Genomic DNA, 16,812 nt, shown 5'->3' on the forward strand with positions numbered 1-16,812 from the left:
ATTTGATATAGCTTCAGTAAACTCTCTAGAGCAACTATTGTACTGGACGGAATCACTTCAGAATTCCACAAAATCTGCTGTCGTTCAGAAAGGCGGCTCAATAGAATGAGTGGCCTAAAGCCAAAATTTAGAAACGTGAGTTACGCTTCTTTAATTTTTTTTAAATATATTTTATTCTCATAAATTCTAAAAAAATATTGTAATATATTATAATTTAATATTATTTTTTTAATTGACAATAAGACAAGAATAAATATATATAAATTATTATATGTTACATAACAACACAAATGTTTAAATCTCTCTTATTGATTATAGTTTTGAATTTTTTTTAATAGAATGAAATGTTACATGAATTATCAAAATTATTCTAAAAATGTTTTAAAATAAAATTAAGACTTCATTTCATTAAACATGCCAATTAGAATATCATTTTTTTCTTATATAATATTTCGTAATACTTTAAATTACAATAATCAATATTATAATGATTGTAGACATTTAAATTTAATTATTTGATAACCTAATTAGTTTGAGTTTGAAATGTTTAATGAAACATCTCAAAGAATTGAAAACAATTGTACAAAATCAATATTAAAACATGATTGATTTAAGTTAAAGTGGATTAGACAAATTAAGAAATAAAAAGTAAGTGTAAATTTAACTCTTTATGATTTTTATTATAATTATATCAATAAAAAAATCCAAAAACATGTACATAATAATTAGTAAGAGATTAGCAACAACCTATAACAATAAATACATAATATTTTTTATATTCCACTTACACTTTGTTTGAATGGTTGTTATGTATTATTTTATAATATATTGTATTGCATTATATTGTATTGTACAGTATTGTTTTAATGAATATAGTGTTTGGATATATTATATCGTTCTTCATCATTACACAATGTCAAACACTCATGATTCGAATGGTAAAATTTACAAGAAAAGTAGGGTACGGAATAGAGTTAGTATGAAAAGGTAAGATAAAAATATGAAATATAATTATTAAATAGTAAATAAAGATAAAATGAGAAGAAAAATATTAAGATAACGACGCGAACACACCAATTGATCAGTTACATAAAATGAGTGTTTTCGTCATTACATAACGATGAATTTAAACGATACGATACAATAAAATTTATGTAACAATCAAAATAAATATTGTATTTCAACTAATTAGTAAGAGATTAACAACAACCTATAACAATAAATACATAATTTTTTTATATTCTACTTAGGGTTTCTTCCAAGTGGGTGCTTCACAATTAATATTAACATTTTATGTATGCATCTCCTTCATCTTTTGTCTGCTCAGTGCTTTTGGTTGTTCGTTTAATCGCTGGAATTTCTTTCTTTTTTGTGCATCCATCTTCGCTATGTTTTCGTATTTTTTAGGGTTGAGCCGCCGTTGTAGGCGTAGAACTTTGTGGAGTTGTACTTCAAGCTGCAATGAGATGATTGGATTGTCATCTAGTAATTCTCCAAATCCTTATTTCTTTCATAATGTTGCCAAATTCTGCACTTTGATAGGTCAAGAGAAGGCAGATGAATTTTTAGATAATAGTAGTGATAGAGTACTGAAAGCTAAACAGCCTACTGGAGGGATGGTTGATTTTACACAGATTCATATTAACAAGCTGCCAAGAGTTTTAATCATGGGACGTCCTAATGTAGGGAAATCAGCATTGTTTAATCGTTTGATACGAAGGAGGGAAGCGCTTGTATACAACACTCCTACTGATCATGTTACTCGAGACATACGGGAAGGTGTTGCCAAATTGGGGAATTTGAGGTTTAAGGTGTTGGATTCTGCTGGTATAGAAGCAGAGGCTTCTTCTGGTTCTGTCCTTAGTAGGACTGCAGAAATGACTGGAAATGTGTTGTCGAAAACTCAACTTGCACTCTTGTTAGTTGATGCAAGAGATGGAGTGTTGCCTATGGATTTGGATGTTGGAAAGTGGTTGAGGAAGAATGCACCTGGAGTGAAGACCATTGTGGTGATGAATAAAGCTGAATCGCTCGATGATTGTGATGGTTCACTTGCATCTGCTGCTGGTGAGGCTTATAGATTAGGATTTGGCGATCCCATTGCTTTATCTGCTGAGACTGGGCTTGGAATGGCTCAACTTCATGAAACTCTTAGACCATTACTTGAAGAATATGTGCTCCAAAACAACATATGTGCTGATGAGGAGATCCAGGATAATGACGACTCCTCTGAGGATATAGAGTGTAAATTGCCATTGCAATTGGCAATTGTTGGGCGGCCCAATGTTGGAAAGTCAACCTTGTTAAACACAATCTTGCAAGAAGATCGCGTTTTAGTTGGCCCTGAGGCTGGTTTGACTAGAGATTCCATCCGCGCTGAATTTCAGTACGAAGGAAGAACAATTTATTTGGTTGACACAGCAGGCTGGTTGGAGAGGACAAAACAGCAGGAGAAGGGCCCTGCATCTTTAAGTATTATGCAATCAAGGAAACACCTTATGAGAGCACATGTAATTGTTTTGGTCCTCGATGCAGAAGAGATTGCAAACGCTAGGCGAAGCATGAAGCATGTTGAAGTAGTTATAGCAAGGCGAGCGGTAGAGGAAGGACGTGGTCTTGTTGTGATTGTAAATAAGATGGATCTTCTAAGAGGGAAAGAAAATTCCAAATCGTACAAGAGTGTAATTGAAGCTGTGCCTCAAGAAATTCAGACAGTTATTCCCCAGGTCACGGGGATACCTGTTGTATTTGTTTCAGCCCTAGAAGGAAAGAGTCAGATAGCAGTCATGAATCAGGTCCTTGAAACATATGAAAAGTGGTGTTTGAGATTGCCAACAGCTCGTCTTAACCGTTGGCTACGCAAGGTCATGAGCAGACATTCTTGGAAAGACCAGGCAGCTCAACCCAAGATCAAGTATTTCACTCAGGTGAAAGCTAGACCGCCAACTTTTATTGCATTTATGAGCGGAAAAACCCAGCTCTCGGATACAGATTTGAGGTTCCTAACTAGATCTTTAAAGGAAGACTTTGACTTAGGTGGAATACCAGTCCGGATATTGCAACGAACTGTTGAAGGAAATAGTAGAACTAATACCAGCAACAAGAACAAGCAATCAACAAATAGAATGATGGAAAGGGTTGTTTCTGACAAAAGAACAATCCTTGCTGTAGAAAACAGCAGCACCACTTGAATTATCCAAACTTTATTTTATCATACGTGCTCATAAGTTAATTCAGAAATAGATAGAAAGAGTATTTTTGATCTTGTATCCACTTTGGGTTGGGTGCCCGGCATAGGGATTTTGACTTACCTTTAAACTCCCTCCACCATTGTCTCACGTCTTTTCACCATTGTATCCTATCATAGACAATAACACTCTTATTTCATGCTTTATGTGAATATGTCAAGGAAGTTTTCTTTTTTATTTAGTTGATATAGGGTGAAAATCATTATAGTTCTCCTACATGACTGAGTCTTTCAATGCTTTTGTGGTAAAAGTTAGAGAGAAACAGTTCTAAATTATTGGAATGTATTAGAAGAAAAACTATGACTTGATTTAAACAGAGGTTAAAGCTTCTGCTTTGGACACTCTGATTCCACAAAAAGTGAGAGAAAGAGTTACTCAAAATCAGGAGGGACCAGAGCTGATTTGTTTCAGGGCCAATGAACACTTGTTTGAAGTGCAGAAACTTGAAAAATTATGTGGTGGATTTGAAGAAAATGTCATGTCAATGCAGAGAATGGTACATAAGTGGAGTGCCATGGCGACATGCTCTATTGCTGCATGACTCGTATTAGAGAGGATGCTACCAAATTCTTCATCCTTTACTCACTAAAGTATGCCATGTGAAGACTTATTCTAGAAAGATCATTCAGTACCGGCAGAGAGCAAACAGCCAGTTGTAGATCAACATGTTATGCACCCTAATGAGGAAATGGAGAAGAGGAGAAGTAGAAAACCAATCAAAAGGAGGAGAATTAGATGAACAACCAGCAAAAGAGAGATCAATTCATTGCACTTGCAATGTATGCCATTAAATTGGGCATAATTGTATAGATCGCGTGGAAAGAATACTTCAAGTACAAATGCTGGCAAACTTCAGTAGTAAGTTTATTGTTTTTTTTTTTAAAACATTGAGTTCTTGAAAATTGTATTTATTTATACTAGCTGAAGCTAAGAGTGCTCCATTATTCTGGTGCGATTCTGTGGAAGTTCTTTCTTTTTTTCCTAATGCTGGTTTTCTTAATCTGTCTGCTGGTGTGTTCCAGTTCATTCTGATGCGGTTCAGTCATTGTTGGTCCTTTTTGGTTTGTTTGTGCTGATGTTGGCGGTCTCACTGTTGCTAGTCTTCTTTTTGCTCTAGTATACTTTTAAAAAAAATGGTAAGGATTTTGCTGCTATTAAGCTGTTGTGAGCTCTGCTAGTGCATGAAGAGCTACTGGTCTTTTTCTACCTTTGCTAAATAAATGTTGACCTTCAGATACAAATTGCTTTATGGAGCAATATCAGTCCCTTTTTGTTTGCTTTATAGTCGAGGACTAGAGAGTCCCTTTTTTTCAATCTGAATTGTTTTTGCGCATTTACATGTAATTGTATCGTCAATGCATATAGTTTTCATATTACCCATTCCTTGCATTTCCTTATTATTTCCATCTAAATGGACACATGGGTCTAACTAATTTTCGCATAGGAGTGCTATATTCATTAGCCTGTGCTTCTCATTTCTTGTTACCAGTGATTTGCAAAAGCCGCAGTATCTCTACTTGCTAGAGTAGCCGCTTTGAGAGCCACAATATTCACAGTTGGAGTTCCAAAGGATGCATCTTCAAGTCCCAAAGTACTTCTGCTCATTGCGTACCTTGATCCACTTATGTACTGATAGCGTTTGCCCCTGCAGTTTGAGCTCAGCAGCAAACGGTGTTCCTCTTCTCGTACCTTTGAATCCAAAGTACCAGCGGATTTTAGTACTCCCTTACTATATATAAGCAATCAGTAATGAGATAGTACTGTGAGTTGCTGTCTCACTCTTTGGTTTTGTCTCGCATATCAACATTTTTCATGTTATGTTATATTATATGTTCTTATCTTGAGAAAGTTGAATTGGCATACAGATTTTTGATCTGTTCTTTTGTTGTCATCTGAAATATGATTTTCCAATTATCAGAATGCCTCATGTTTGGAGTCGTAAAATTGTGAACTGATTTTGTTTAGAAGAAACAGGGTCCAGATTCTTTTTTGTGCTACCGTCAAACCTCGTTTCTAAGAGGTGACCCGAATAAGTGTGTTCAATAATAATCATTCAATCGGCGATGTATGTCTGGATATTTTGTAGCTGCTATAGAAAAATGCTGATAACAGGCCTTTTGGCCATTGAAAAGGCAATACTTTTCACTCTTAAAGGAAATGTTAATTAAAACATTTGGGATTATTCATACGACTTATTATTATCCAATGACTTGTATTAATGAGCAAAACCGATACACATAATTTTAAAAAATATGATTTGATTGTGTTCTTTATAGTCTGAATAAATTAATAAGCTCTCTTATTTTTGAATTTGTTATATATACGAACATGATAAAATAATATGTTGGTGAATTTTAACATGTGATAATAGGTTTAATTGTCCATTAATGTTCATCGAGAAATTTACTTGTAATAATCTAATAAATAACATAAAATTTTAAATATTTTCTTACTCTATTTTATACACACAACTTAAACACGTTTTGTAACCAAAAAATATTTGAGAATCGCAACTCCATAAATAATAGATTCAACTCCCTCCTCTTTCAACTGTAGACTCTTTTTCTCCCTTCCATAGACTTGAAACTACTTTTCCCATTTCTCAACTATACATATTCCCACCTTCTTTCCACCATTCAAACTAATAACGCCTTTGGCATACTAGGCAGGCAACATATCTAGATCTATCGAATACACACACAAAAAAAAGAGAATTAAAAAAAAGGATCCAGATATGTCTAGTTTCCCCTGGTAAGGTTTGCATGTTATGCACATTAAAAAAAAGGATCCAGATGTGTCTAGTTTGCCCTGGTAAGGTTTGCATGTTATGCACATGCTTAATTCTATTGGTGGTTGCAATTGGTTTGTTGTTTGGATTTGGAGTTTATAAAGATGGATTTCACAAATTGAAACACACAGTTCATGTTGATGGAGGAGGAAGGCCCTTCATGGGTTACCATTCTATTCCACCATATTATTAGCAACATTTAATTCCTATTTCTTTATTTTTTTAAACAAAGATTAATTGACATACTATTGTTTTCTTCAATGTAAGAATTATGTTGTTAATTTGATAATGTAAGGTGTTATATACTTTTGGAAAGTTTTGTGATTTGCTAGGCAGAAAGCAGGTCAGGCAGGCGAGCCAACGAGCGTAGATGTGTAATAAGCATAGGAGGCATACTCGAAGGACAACAACAATGTGGTTCTAGATGTCGTTGCTAGATCTGCAGGGTAGCAGGTACCTCATATCAGGTGAAAAGAATGGGGTTTAGGCTTCTTAGTAGGGCTCAAACCTACAATATCACTGTTATGAGCAATACATTTCAACCAATTTAACTATAATCCCAATGGATCTCTCTATATAATATATAATTCGCTTCGCTCACTTCAAGAAGATCAGACGGAAAGAAAAAAGTCTTTTCTTCTATCTGCTTCTTCCTCTTCCCATGAATTTTAAAACTAGATGATTTTCTTTCTAATATCATTCTCAACAAAGTTTCAATAGATCAGCCAACAAAGATGAAGGGAGAAAAAGACATTTTTTTAGAATAACTCAACAAAGTTTCATTAGATGTACAATTTCCTCAGGCAGTCACACAATCGAAACTGTCGAGATATAAAATATGTTAAGAACACACTCAAAACAAAATTTTGTTAGATGTACATTTGTGTATATATGGTAACCCCCAGAAAAATAAAGGGCTTAAAAGATTGGGTGAGAAAGGAGGAAAATTGCCTAAACAAATCCATTTGGTCTCTCACCACTTTTCGCAGATCTCTTCTGTACATCTGCATCGTAATGGGCAAAGGCAGCATCTAAAGCCTGCGGAAAAACGTATGTTTCCATGAGATTAAACATAATAGAACTCCTCCACAGTAAGCACTTTAGGGAACATAAAATGTCCGTGTAACATGGTTTGAGAATTAAAATTACGCAGAGACTACAAATATTCATGCAATTTTTCTGCTGTGAGAGTATTCTCGAACTCTACTATTAGTGTCCTGAAGTCGGAAGTTAACCTGAAGCATTGGCTGTACAAGAAGGGAAACTTGATGTCTAACATCCGATTGCACAGATTCCTTGATCTCCTGGACGTCAACAGAAAATTTGAAAACTTAACATTACATAAGAATTAATTCACTCAAGTCTAATATGCCGAAAGATAAACTGCACGTATAGAGTGGCTGGGAAAAAGTCCACAAGTGCATATTTATCCATTTCCAAAAGATCATTACCTGCAACTTGGGATAAATCTGAGACATTGCATCCTTTAACCTAGTCACCTATCAAATAACGAGGATTAGAAAGACTTGGGGGATGGAACTCTTCATTGAAATTGATTGTCTTAAGAAGCAAAAAACAATGAAAATTTTTACAAAAATGTCATGTTATCATAAGATTTAAATTAAATTCAGATAGTATGAATCATTACACGACCATAATATAGTTAATACATAAGATGCACCCAAATTTTGGATATATCAGACAATAAGAATAAGAAAAAACTGCTTAAACACTAAGTCATCTATCGGACTATAACAACATAATTTTGCTGGTAAGAAAAGAGGTAGCCTAATACAATCTTCACCTTTTTTATAAGGGCTAATAAAATATTGATATTCAAAATATTACCTTGGCATAGAAGTATTTTGTCGTTATTGGGTAAGATGACCAGAAGTGCTTCAATAATTCCTGAATTGATGTCCAATGCTAGAAGTAAAATGAAAAATACCATTCGTCATGGTTAACAGAATTTAAGAGCTGTAATAATGTCTGGACAAAGATTTTAGATTCAGAATAAATTAAGTCACCCTGTAAAACAACTACTTACAAGTAATAGCTCATTTTTAGTTGCACTAGGCAACTGATCTAAAACACTCTCATGGGGATTCTTTCCGAGATGATACTTTGAACTTGAGATATTCTGACTAAGCCCGTTGAGAACCTGTAAACAATGATTTATAGTTCAAATTCTCCATTACAATATGATATAATTGGATGGCAATTTCCTAACTTCAAAAAAAAAAGTAAAAATACCTTGAGAGCTACATCTGGACTAATTATTGGTTCGATCAATCCTTGAGAATTTATCTCAGAGATGGAGTCCTTCAAGGAGCAAAAGGCTTCTTCTTTGCTCACACTAAATTTCAGCTGTCTTATCCCTGTTTCAGCATCTCCCAAAGCCTTTATTGCATTTACTTGCTGAGAATCAAAGTAGTCTCGAGGATCCTGATTTAGGAAACAATCATATATCAGATAATCTAATGATATCATGGTTGATGTGAGCAGAACAAAACCAGAACTGATGAACGCACACCTTGATACTTAGCAATGCAACTGGTGGGTCTCGAGGTCCCTGAAGATCCTCAATCTCAGCTACTCGAGAAACTTTGTTTAAGCGTTCTCTATATGCATTCTCATCAGACACTTCAGTAGCTAGTTCAGCTGTTCCACCAAATGAAATGACTTGTATAAACCTTTTTCAGCCTTGCAACTACAATGAGATAGATGGACAACTGTATGAGTAGTAAATGCATTTTACCCTGATTTGTCCTGGTGAATGCTTCAGCAACAGATCTTGTGTCACCCAGCTCAACATCTTCCCAGATGGATGAGACAATAATAAGGAGAAATATCAAGTCAAATATGAAATAATACCAACTTAAAAACCACTAATACATCACGTAAGGTTCTCCTAACCCGTCTTCCTCTCCCAACCCTAAGCAGCAGATATCAAGCACATCCACATGGACGACACATTAATGATCCATAACAAAGAATCAGTAGTGTAAATATAAAATCATTATCATTTTGCACACAGGTGCCATCATAGAGACAACTTCAGTCTGCTTCACAATTTGTCTCGGACTAGAAAGAAATTTAAAGGAACTTACTCAGTTACAGTGGACTGGTGTTATTGATAGAGCTTGTTAAAAGAAGCTTACCTATAACTCTTCCTCGAAGAACCACTGCTGCATGCTGATTGAGGTATTGCGAGAACGACCTTTTGAATGGTTCATACTGTGGTTCTAGAATCTCCTTAGTTTCACCATGAGGTAGCCCATGATCCTATTTTTACCATGCCATATGAAAAATAGGTTAGTTCCAATTCTCTTTTAGGGGTTAAATTGCATATGAAAAATAGGTTAATTCCAAGACAGCAGGTCGTATCGAACATAGATGATTAAATTGCATTGCAGAATAAAGTTTCACTGATGTACCGGGAGATGCATATAATCATCACCTTCATCTGCTTCCATGTCCAGAGTTGGATCCACTCTTCTGATCTGAAAAGAACATAAAATGTAAAGACTTCTGGAAGTTCTTCTCCATCCATCCCCTCTCAAGGAAAGACAGAGAGAGAGAGAGAGAGAAGACGGAAACAAGAATACTCAGTGGAAGTTCTTTTAGGATGGATGTTGTTAGAAAACAATGAAAACAGTAATTATCTGGTGAACACCTTCTTCCGAGCTTCAGATGCTAACATATCATCTTGCTTCAAGAAAACTGCAAGCTCCTCATCTTCAGCAGCCTCCGCAGCAGCTGCAACAATGTTTTTTGTACTGTGGAGGTATTCAGCTCTTGAATATTTAGTCCAGAATTCTTTTTCTGACATCTGAGATAGAGAGTAGAAGCAAGAGATGTAACATGCAACAAACAAGATTCATAATTCAAAAGTTTGTTTTGAAGATAAAACTGCAGCATGATTAATTCTCACATAACATCATTGCCGTAATAGGTGGCTTTGGGAGTTTGTTACCACTTCGTAAAGCAATTAAGAAGGAAACCTGAAGATGAATTACACTAAGGAAGCAAAGGCCTGTCCCACTCCTATATTCAATTGTAACTGAAAGGGTTCTCCTACAGCTTAATGAAAGATGCTTCAATAATCTTAAATTAGTCCCATTTTTTGTGACAAGCTAAGCATGCATATCTATCTCACCATCATTTTGTGCATGAAAAGCTCACAAGATAAACGGATTGAAATCCAAAGAATTGTCTATACTGCTTGTTGACTATACTTTTACCTTGCCAGGAACAAACTTTATATATGCTTGGCGGACAGCTGGTTTCTCCGCAAAAATCTGAAACAGAATTTACCATATTAGATGAGATTTACAAATAAAGCAATGCTACATATCCAGCTACCAATACTTCTTCATTATAATATACAGAACCTTAAAAGCTCAGTTGTCAGCTTTTATCATTTAATTTCATACACTAGCCTAGAATTATACTTAAAAGAACTGAGGGAAGAACATCAGAACTAGAAGAATTAGAAATCCTACAGCTTACAGACGAGAATGAGGCATAAAGAGACCCAAATATGAAGTTCTTTTTTTTCATCCAACTTTTCTGTGTGTTAAATTTTGATTACTGAACAAAGAGTCCGACTATTAAAAAACAAACAAGGAGTCCAACTACATCCTAGAGCCAACAAGTCATGGGGGTAGAACAGAAAGATCTGCAAAGACCGTATTAGCGGTTAAAATGATTCAAATAATTTTAGCGCTAAGAAAAAGAAGATTATTAATTAAGTTTGTAGGTAAAAGCATAGACCACTTCTGATGTAAATTTCAGAAAATATTTTCTTGATAACTGAGAAATCTACAAGGACCAGTAGCACGGTTCAAACTCATGGCGTGTACCTCGCGATAAACACATCATGTGTGTCATCTTACCACTAGACCAAACGCCAAATTTCAAAAGACAAATCTTTTGAGCCAGATCAAATTCTTGGAACTTGTTCAACTTCGACGTGCAAACCCTGGAAACTGACTTAGTGTATTATTTAAGTTTCTTTCTCTAATTTCCTGGGTCAAAGTATGTACCCAAAGTTTTAATTGATGTGCTGTCTTCACAGTTTTCCAGATTTCTGTGCTTGAAATAAATTTTGGAACCTCAGATTCTTTCCCTTTTTCTTGTGGTCAAGGTATGGCTTTCAATAATTAGAGTCAAGGAACAGCCTAGAAAGCTAGCTCCTCAGTGATTTTGCAATCCTGTTTGGATTGCAAAGCAAGGTGGAGAAACTCTAACTACAGTAATGTTTTGAAAATCCCATCAGTAGACAAATTTGAGCAATTGTGATTACGCCTGAATCGTCCAATGCAATTCTAACCCCAACAGGTGATGCCCAGAAGTTCTTCTTTTTACCTCTTCATTTTTATTCTATGCACCTTTACCTCTTCAAACCCACAATTCAACTGCATCTGAAATGGTACTTGGTACCAAAATGTTTTTGGCATTTACAAATGCAGACACCAAACTTAGTTGGTTAAAAAACTATACCAGTTTTCTTGTGAAACATTTATTTTGGTCCAAGAACAGAAAAGCAACTCAGCATCAGTGGCATTTGGAGTTGGCTTTGGTTTAGTTTTTGAAGGATTGGTTTCGGAAATGAGCTGGAAGCATTTCTTGATATTTTCTGAAGCTAAATTATTTTTGTTTCCAGAAAGTGTGAGATGATATAATATTGTTTCTTAATCAAATTTAGCCATTAGTGTTTCAAAACAACATAATCCAAGGAAATCCTACCACACAATTATTGCCTGCCTTGCCCAAAGACATTTCTAGAATCATTTCTTCAAAAATTAAACCAAATCCCACTTTCCATAATCCCATTCCTACCTCCAGTCTCAGTAGTTATGTAGAGTTTGCAGCACCCACCCAGCTCAGTTTACAACAATTTTTTTCTTGCTTTATTGATGCTCCTAACTAAGTCTTCTAGCTCTAGAGTTCCCTTATTGTTCACTATTAGATCTCCTCCTACTAATCAGACCTTATAATGATTAAAAAGAGGTAGCATCCCATCCTTGACCTACACCATCTAACAAGAACAACATACAGTGACTTGTTTGAGCTAAATTTATGCTTAATGCTGTTTCATAAGACTCAATTTAACCACTTCATAAAACAAAAAGTATTACCTGATGAATAACCTCTGGAGTCAAGTTAAATGTAACTCGGTTCGTCTGAAACAACCAAAACAACAGATTGTCAAGCTCAGGTCAGCAATTGGAAGGGGAGAGGGAGAGACGAGACTGCAGACCACATTTTTGCCAATTCAAGGTTTAAAGCCAAAAATATTTGCATTTTCATCTGCTTCTAGTAATTTATTTGTAAAAGGAGCCACAAGTTTATCTGTACATCGAAAGAGGTAATTCCATTACTCAATACAAAAAGGAGACAGAAGTTTATCACAATACTAAGCACCTTCAAAATTTAAGAGAAATAGGATCTGATTAGAATTCAAGAAAATCAGAATTGCTTAGACATATCTTGGAAAAGTAAACACAGCACCGCTATCAGAAAAAGTGTAAGCCATACATACACGCAAGTATGGTGACAAATAGACCACAGAGAGAAGATTTCCCTCTTACCTGGCCATCAGATAATGGTTTTACACTCCACATGTCATTTTTTAAAGCCACCCGCTGTTTTGGCTTCTTGTGTTCGTTCTGTTCCAGCAGCTTCTGTAATCCATTGACAAGGTAAAATACTGTTATGTCTACTGAAAGCAGCCACCAGCTGCTTAGGAAGGATTCCAGGGATAGCTCAAAACTTTTAGTGAACACAGTGATTTACTATGTTTATGAAAAATAATCTATTTAACAAGGTTTTTCTACCTACTAACCTTCCTAGCAGCCCAAAATTCAGCCTCTGATAAAATACCTCCAATGACCAATTGCCTGTGGAGTTTCTGCAACTCACTGCAACCAGTTACACTTTTTAATGATATCAACAAGGCGAGAAATAAAAAGGAGAGGATGAAATGCCAATTTGGAAAGAAAATTAGCAACAATAACTACAGATTTCAAGTAAAATCGTAACAGTTACCAAGACACATTTACGAAATTAGCTAGCATAACAAAAAGAGGTTTAGAAAAGGCCCCTGCCTACTGCAAAATTGAACCAGAAAAAAAATCCATTCACCTGTTCTCCTGCAATAACTTAATCCGACGCCCCATTTCTGTTGCACTGAGTTGCTCATCATGCGGAACAGCAGGTTTTTCGGAAGTACCTTTCCCTATTTCCCCAAAAGCCGCAATTGCTGAGGCTGTTCAAGGGAAAACAGATTTGTAAGTACGAAACCCAAAATGTTAAAATATCAACTTGGAATGTCCAGTGCAGGGTAATCATATAGTAATTGCATACCCTTTAACGAGCTAGCTGGTGTTGAGCTAGTAATATAAAACAGTGAAGAAAATCTTTAAACCTTTTAAGAGGCTATTCTCTGATTTTGCTATCTTAACCTATAGACAGCAATGCCAGTTGGGCAACAAAGAATCACTAGACAGAAATCAAGGCTTGATTCATAAAATTTCTGAAAAATCCAACTATATTTGAAATAATTAATGTCAATTATATACACGTGGACTGCATACAAGGGTGTGGGCTAGTGGACAATGAAGTGTTTGACAGCCTTGAGGTTTGAGGTTCAAATCCCAGCAGAAATGAAAAATGCTAGGTGATTCTTCCCATCTGTTCTAGTCTTGGTGGATGGAGCTATCTGGTACCTGTTGCTGGTGGGAGGTGACAAGGATCCCGTGGAATTAGTCGAGGTGCGTGAAAGCTAGCCCGGACACCACGGTTATCAACAACAACAACAACAACAACATACCCAGTGGAATCCCACTAAGTGGGGTCTAGGGAGGGTAGAGTGTATGCAAACCTTACCACTACCTCAAGGAGGTAGAGAGGCTGTTCGAACACCACGGTCATCAAAAAGAAAAATTATATGCACGTAGAATGGAGCATTTAGGAAGCAATTTCTTATATTCTGCCCTGCTCAAAAGGCTCAAGTTCAGCACCAAGCCAATTCCGCACTTGCATGAAGGAGCAGCCCTTCCCTCATATATTGTCTTGCCTCCTCCTTTAAACCAAATCTATTAAACGACCAATGACTTCATTGAACTCCAATTCAATGTTTTTGGGCCCAAAAGCAAAGCTCATTGGTAAAAATAGGTAAACAAGCAAACTCAAAACTTACTTACACGAATGTCAACATGTTTGATTGTTTGTATTACTGACTGACTATTTAGAATATTCAAGTACAACCCCATACAGCTATTACATGAAAACAAAGGGCAAACGGATTTGATCACACACCACAAGAAGGAATCAACAACGAGACACGTAAATGTAATGAAGTCCAGTATATTTCAAGTTTTCACATATTTGAAGTAGAATGGTCCACTTGTAGCTGGGTGATGAAACTGATGGATGAGTCAATGAATGTCATAAAGACTAACCAACAAAGTCCCGACACTGGTCACGGTCAGGGAAGCTATCAAATTCAAAAAGATAATTTCCACCCTGAAAATAGTAGAAAATGGAACACATTTAGTTGCAGTATTCAGATAAGTTAGCAGCTTGTAGACTTCACTAGTACTGGGATCAGTATGCTGTTTCTAGACTTGACCAGACACAGAAAGAAAACAGTCACTCTCATAATAAAGGGCTCACAAGTAGAATGCTTTGGCAATCATAAATCCAAACCTGAGCTTGTGTAAGATTAAGTAGAGCCTGCTTACTTGAACACTCCTTGGAAGACTTGTGGCCTGAAGAGAAAGAGGGGAGAGAGAGAGAGAGAGTCAGAGAGAGAAATGCGGGAGAGAGAAGTCAAGTGTAGTGAGGGAAAAAGGACAGGCAAAAGCACCTTTAATCAACTTGAACTCCACATTAAGCTTTGTCGTTAATGTTGGGTCATTCGGCATAAAATAAAACCGTTCCTTGGTCTACAAACAATTAAAAAGACAAACTAGAAAATCAACAGTTGGTTGCATAACAACTGTAGTAGAATCTACCATACAGATCACATAGAATCTGAAATTCATAGTTCATACCATCTTATAGAGGAATCTTTATTGTCGAATCCATAACCCCATCAGAAATTGTGCATTTTTTATTGTTACAAAGTGTGTTGCTTCATTTTTGGGATTAAAACCCCACCCCCACCCCCCAAAAAAAAAATAACCAGAAGCCCAACAGTTCCCTTTCACACTTTTGATCCATTGGTGATGAATACCCCCACCCTTGTTATTGGGAGTGGAGGGTCGTTGTCAAAATTGCATTTCATTAATGCAAACACAAATAACAATAATGCCTCAGTGCACACTGGTAGTGGTCGGGGTTGATTATATGAATGTTTAATATCCATTCTGATCCATTTGTGAACCAGTAAAGGAGATTATGTTAATACATAGAATGAGAGACAAATCTGTTTAAAGCAGTAGTTTGCTGCTAGGTAGAATAAATAGATACGCTTTTGCAAAAGACTCTCACATATATCCTACAAACGTGCTCACCAGTTAATTAATAGACCATTTGATGTTCTCTCTATTTCCACCTCTTCCTACAAGCTCAGCATATCAGTTGCAACACTATTACTGTTATTTCTTCAGTCATTCAACTGTGTCTCAAGCCCAAACCAGTTGATGTCAGTCATATGAATCCTCTATATCAATTTGGCTCTATTTTTCTTTTATAATTATTGTATCTGGCCCATTTCGTGCTCACCTCAGCTAATTACATGGGTACCTGCTACCTCCCACCAGCACTAGGTACCTGTTACCTATGAGCTTGTTTACAGTCATTTAACAGATCAGTTGATGTTCTCTCTTTTCCACCTCTTCCAGCCAGCTCAGTATATCAGTCGCATCAACATTTTATTATTTGTTCATTAATCAACTATTTCTCAATCCTAGAACAGTTGATGTCAGTCATATGAATCCTCTATATCAATTCGGCTCTACTTTTTTTCTTTCTAGATGTGATGTCTGGGTCAGATTGTGCTCGCCTAGACTAATTAGTCCACAAGGTACCACTTGCTACCTCCCAACAATGAAATACCACGTAACTCTATCCACCAAGGCCTGGAAAGATGGGAAGCCTTGGTATCTATTCGGCTCTATTTGGAATTAATGTCATTGTTGTTTTCCTCAAACAGCCTCCCTACATACTCGAGGTAGGGATACTATCTGCAGACACTCTACACTCTCCCTGACAACACTGGGTTTGCTGTAGTTTACATTGTTATTGCTGGTCTTTTTTTTCAAATTTGAGCATAGGAAACAATCATACATCTCAATCATAATACTCAAAGCAGATTGGGAAGTAAAATAGTACCAATTTCAAAACGCCAGGGACGCCAGGAACCTTGAGTGAAGTTTTGTACTTAGCACGCTTAACCACCTTGCCATCGGCCATAGTAGGTGTTTCAAAAAATCAAAAATATTTTTCACTAATACATCAAAAAATAATACAAATTTGGGTATTACGGATTCTTCTATTGAGGATCTATCTAATACTATACCATTTTCTCAAAGCTAGGGCAAGTATGAACTCGGAAAATGATAGAGAGATACAGTAATTTATGGACGGGAAAGATCTAGGGTTCCGATGGATGGGGTTTAGAAGAGAAGGCGCCAACTGTAGAGAATATAGATCAATCAGCATCTGTGAATCCATTTTGCTCGTCTATATAGTGGTTTTTCAATAATATTGCTCAAAAGTTAAATTTAATTTATATATAAAATGAAAAAATAATAATAAGATAAC

General features: G+C 36.0%; 2 protein-coding genes across 3 annotated transcripts; one reads left to right on the forward strand and one right to left on the reverse strand.

The window, feature by feature from the left end:
• Positions 1-1,263: 1,263 nt before the first annotated feature.
• LOC129876781 (uncharacterized) lies at positions 1,264-5,112 on the forward strand. 2 transcript variants are annotated; one of them, XM_055952275.1, is made up of 2 exons: positions 1,264-4,106; positions 4,738-5,112. In XM_055952275.1, exon 1 carries the CDS (start codon positions 1,389-1,391, stop codon positions 3,189-3,191), a length of 1,803 nt encoding a protein of 600 aa, XP_055808250.1. In that variant the 5' UTR covers positions 1,264-1,388; the 3' UTR covers positions 3,192-4,106; positions 4,738-5,112. The 2 variants fall into 2 exon arrangements, with proteins under 2 accessions (XP_055808250.1, XP_055808251.1); XM_055952276.1 differs by having other exon boundaries at positions 4,900-5,112.
• Positions 5,113-6,773: 1,661 nt separating this feature from the next.
• On the reverse strand, positions 6,774-16,795 carry LOC129876304 (general transcription and DNA repair factor IIH subunit TFB1-1-like). The gene is made up of 20 exons (XM_055951702.1): positions 16,381-16,795; positions 14,912-14,990; positions 14,752-14,813; positions 14,505-14,568; positions 13,186-13,309; positions 12,887-12,962; positions 12,633-12,725; positions 12,180-12,224; positions 10,281-10,337; positions 9,713-9,868; positions 9,474-9,539; positions 9,198-9,321; positions 8,795-8,851; positions 8,570-8,697; positions 8,290-8,481; positions 8,084-8,197; positions 7,885-7,962; positions 7,488-7,535; positions 7,272-7,340; positions 6,774-7,074 (listed from the first exon to the last, which is right to left on the reverse strand). Exons 1-20 carry the CDS (start codon positions 16,459-16,461, stop codon positions 6,988-6,990), a joined length of 1,800 nt encoding a protein of 599 aa, XP_055807677.1. The 5' UTR covers positions 16,462-16,795; the 3' UTR covers positions 6,774-6,987.
• Positions 16,796-16,812: the final 17 nt, after the last annotated feature.

Source organism: Solanum dulcamara, chromosome 12, assembly GCF_947179165.1.
Source record: "Solanum dulcamara chromosome 12, daSolDulc1.2, whole genome shotgun sequence".
NCBI lineage: Eukaryota > Viridiplantae > Streptophyta > Magnoliopsida > Solanales > Solanaceae > Solanum > Solanum dulcamara.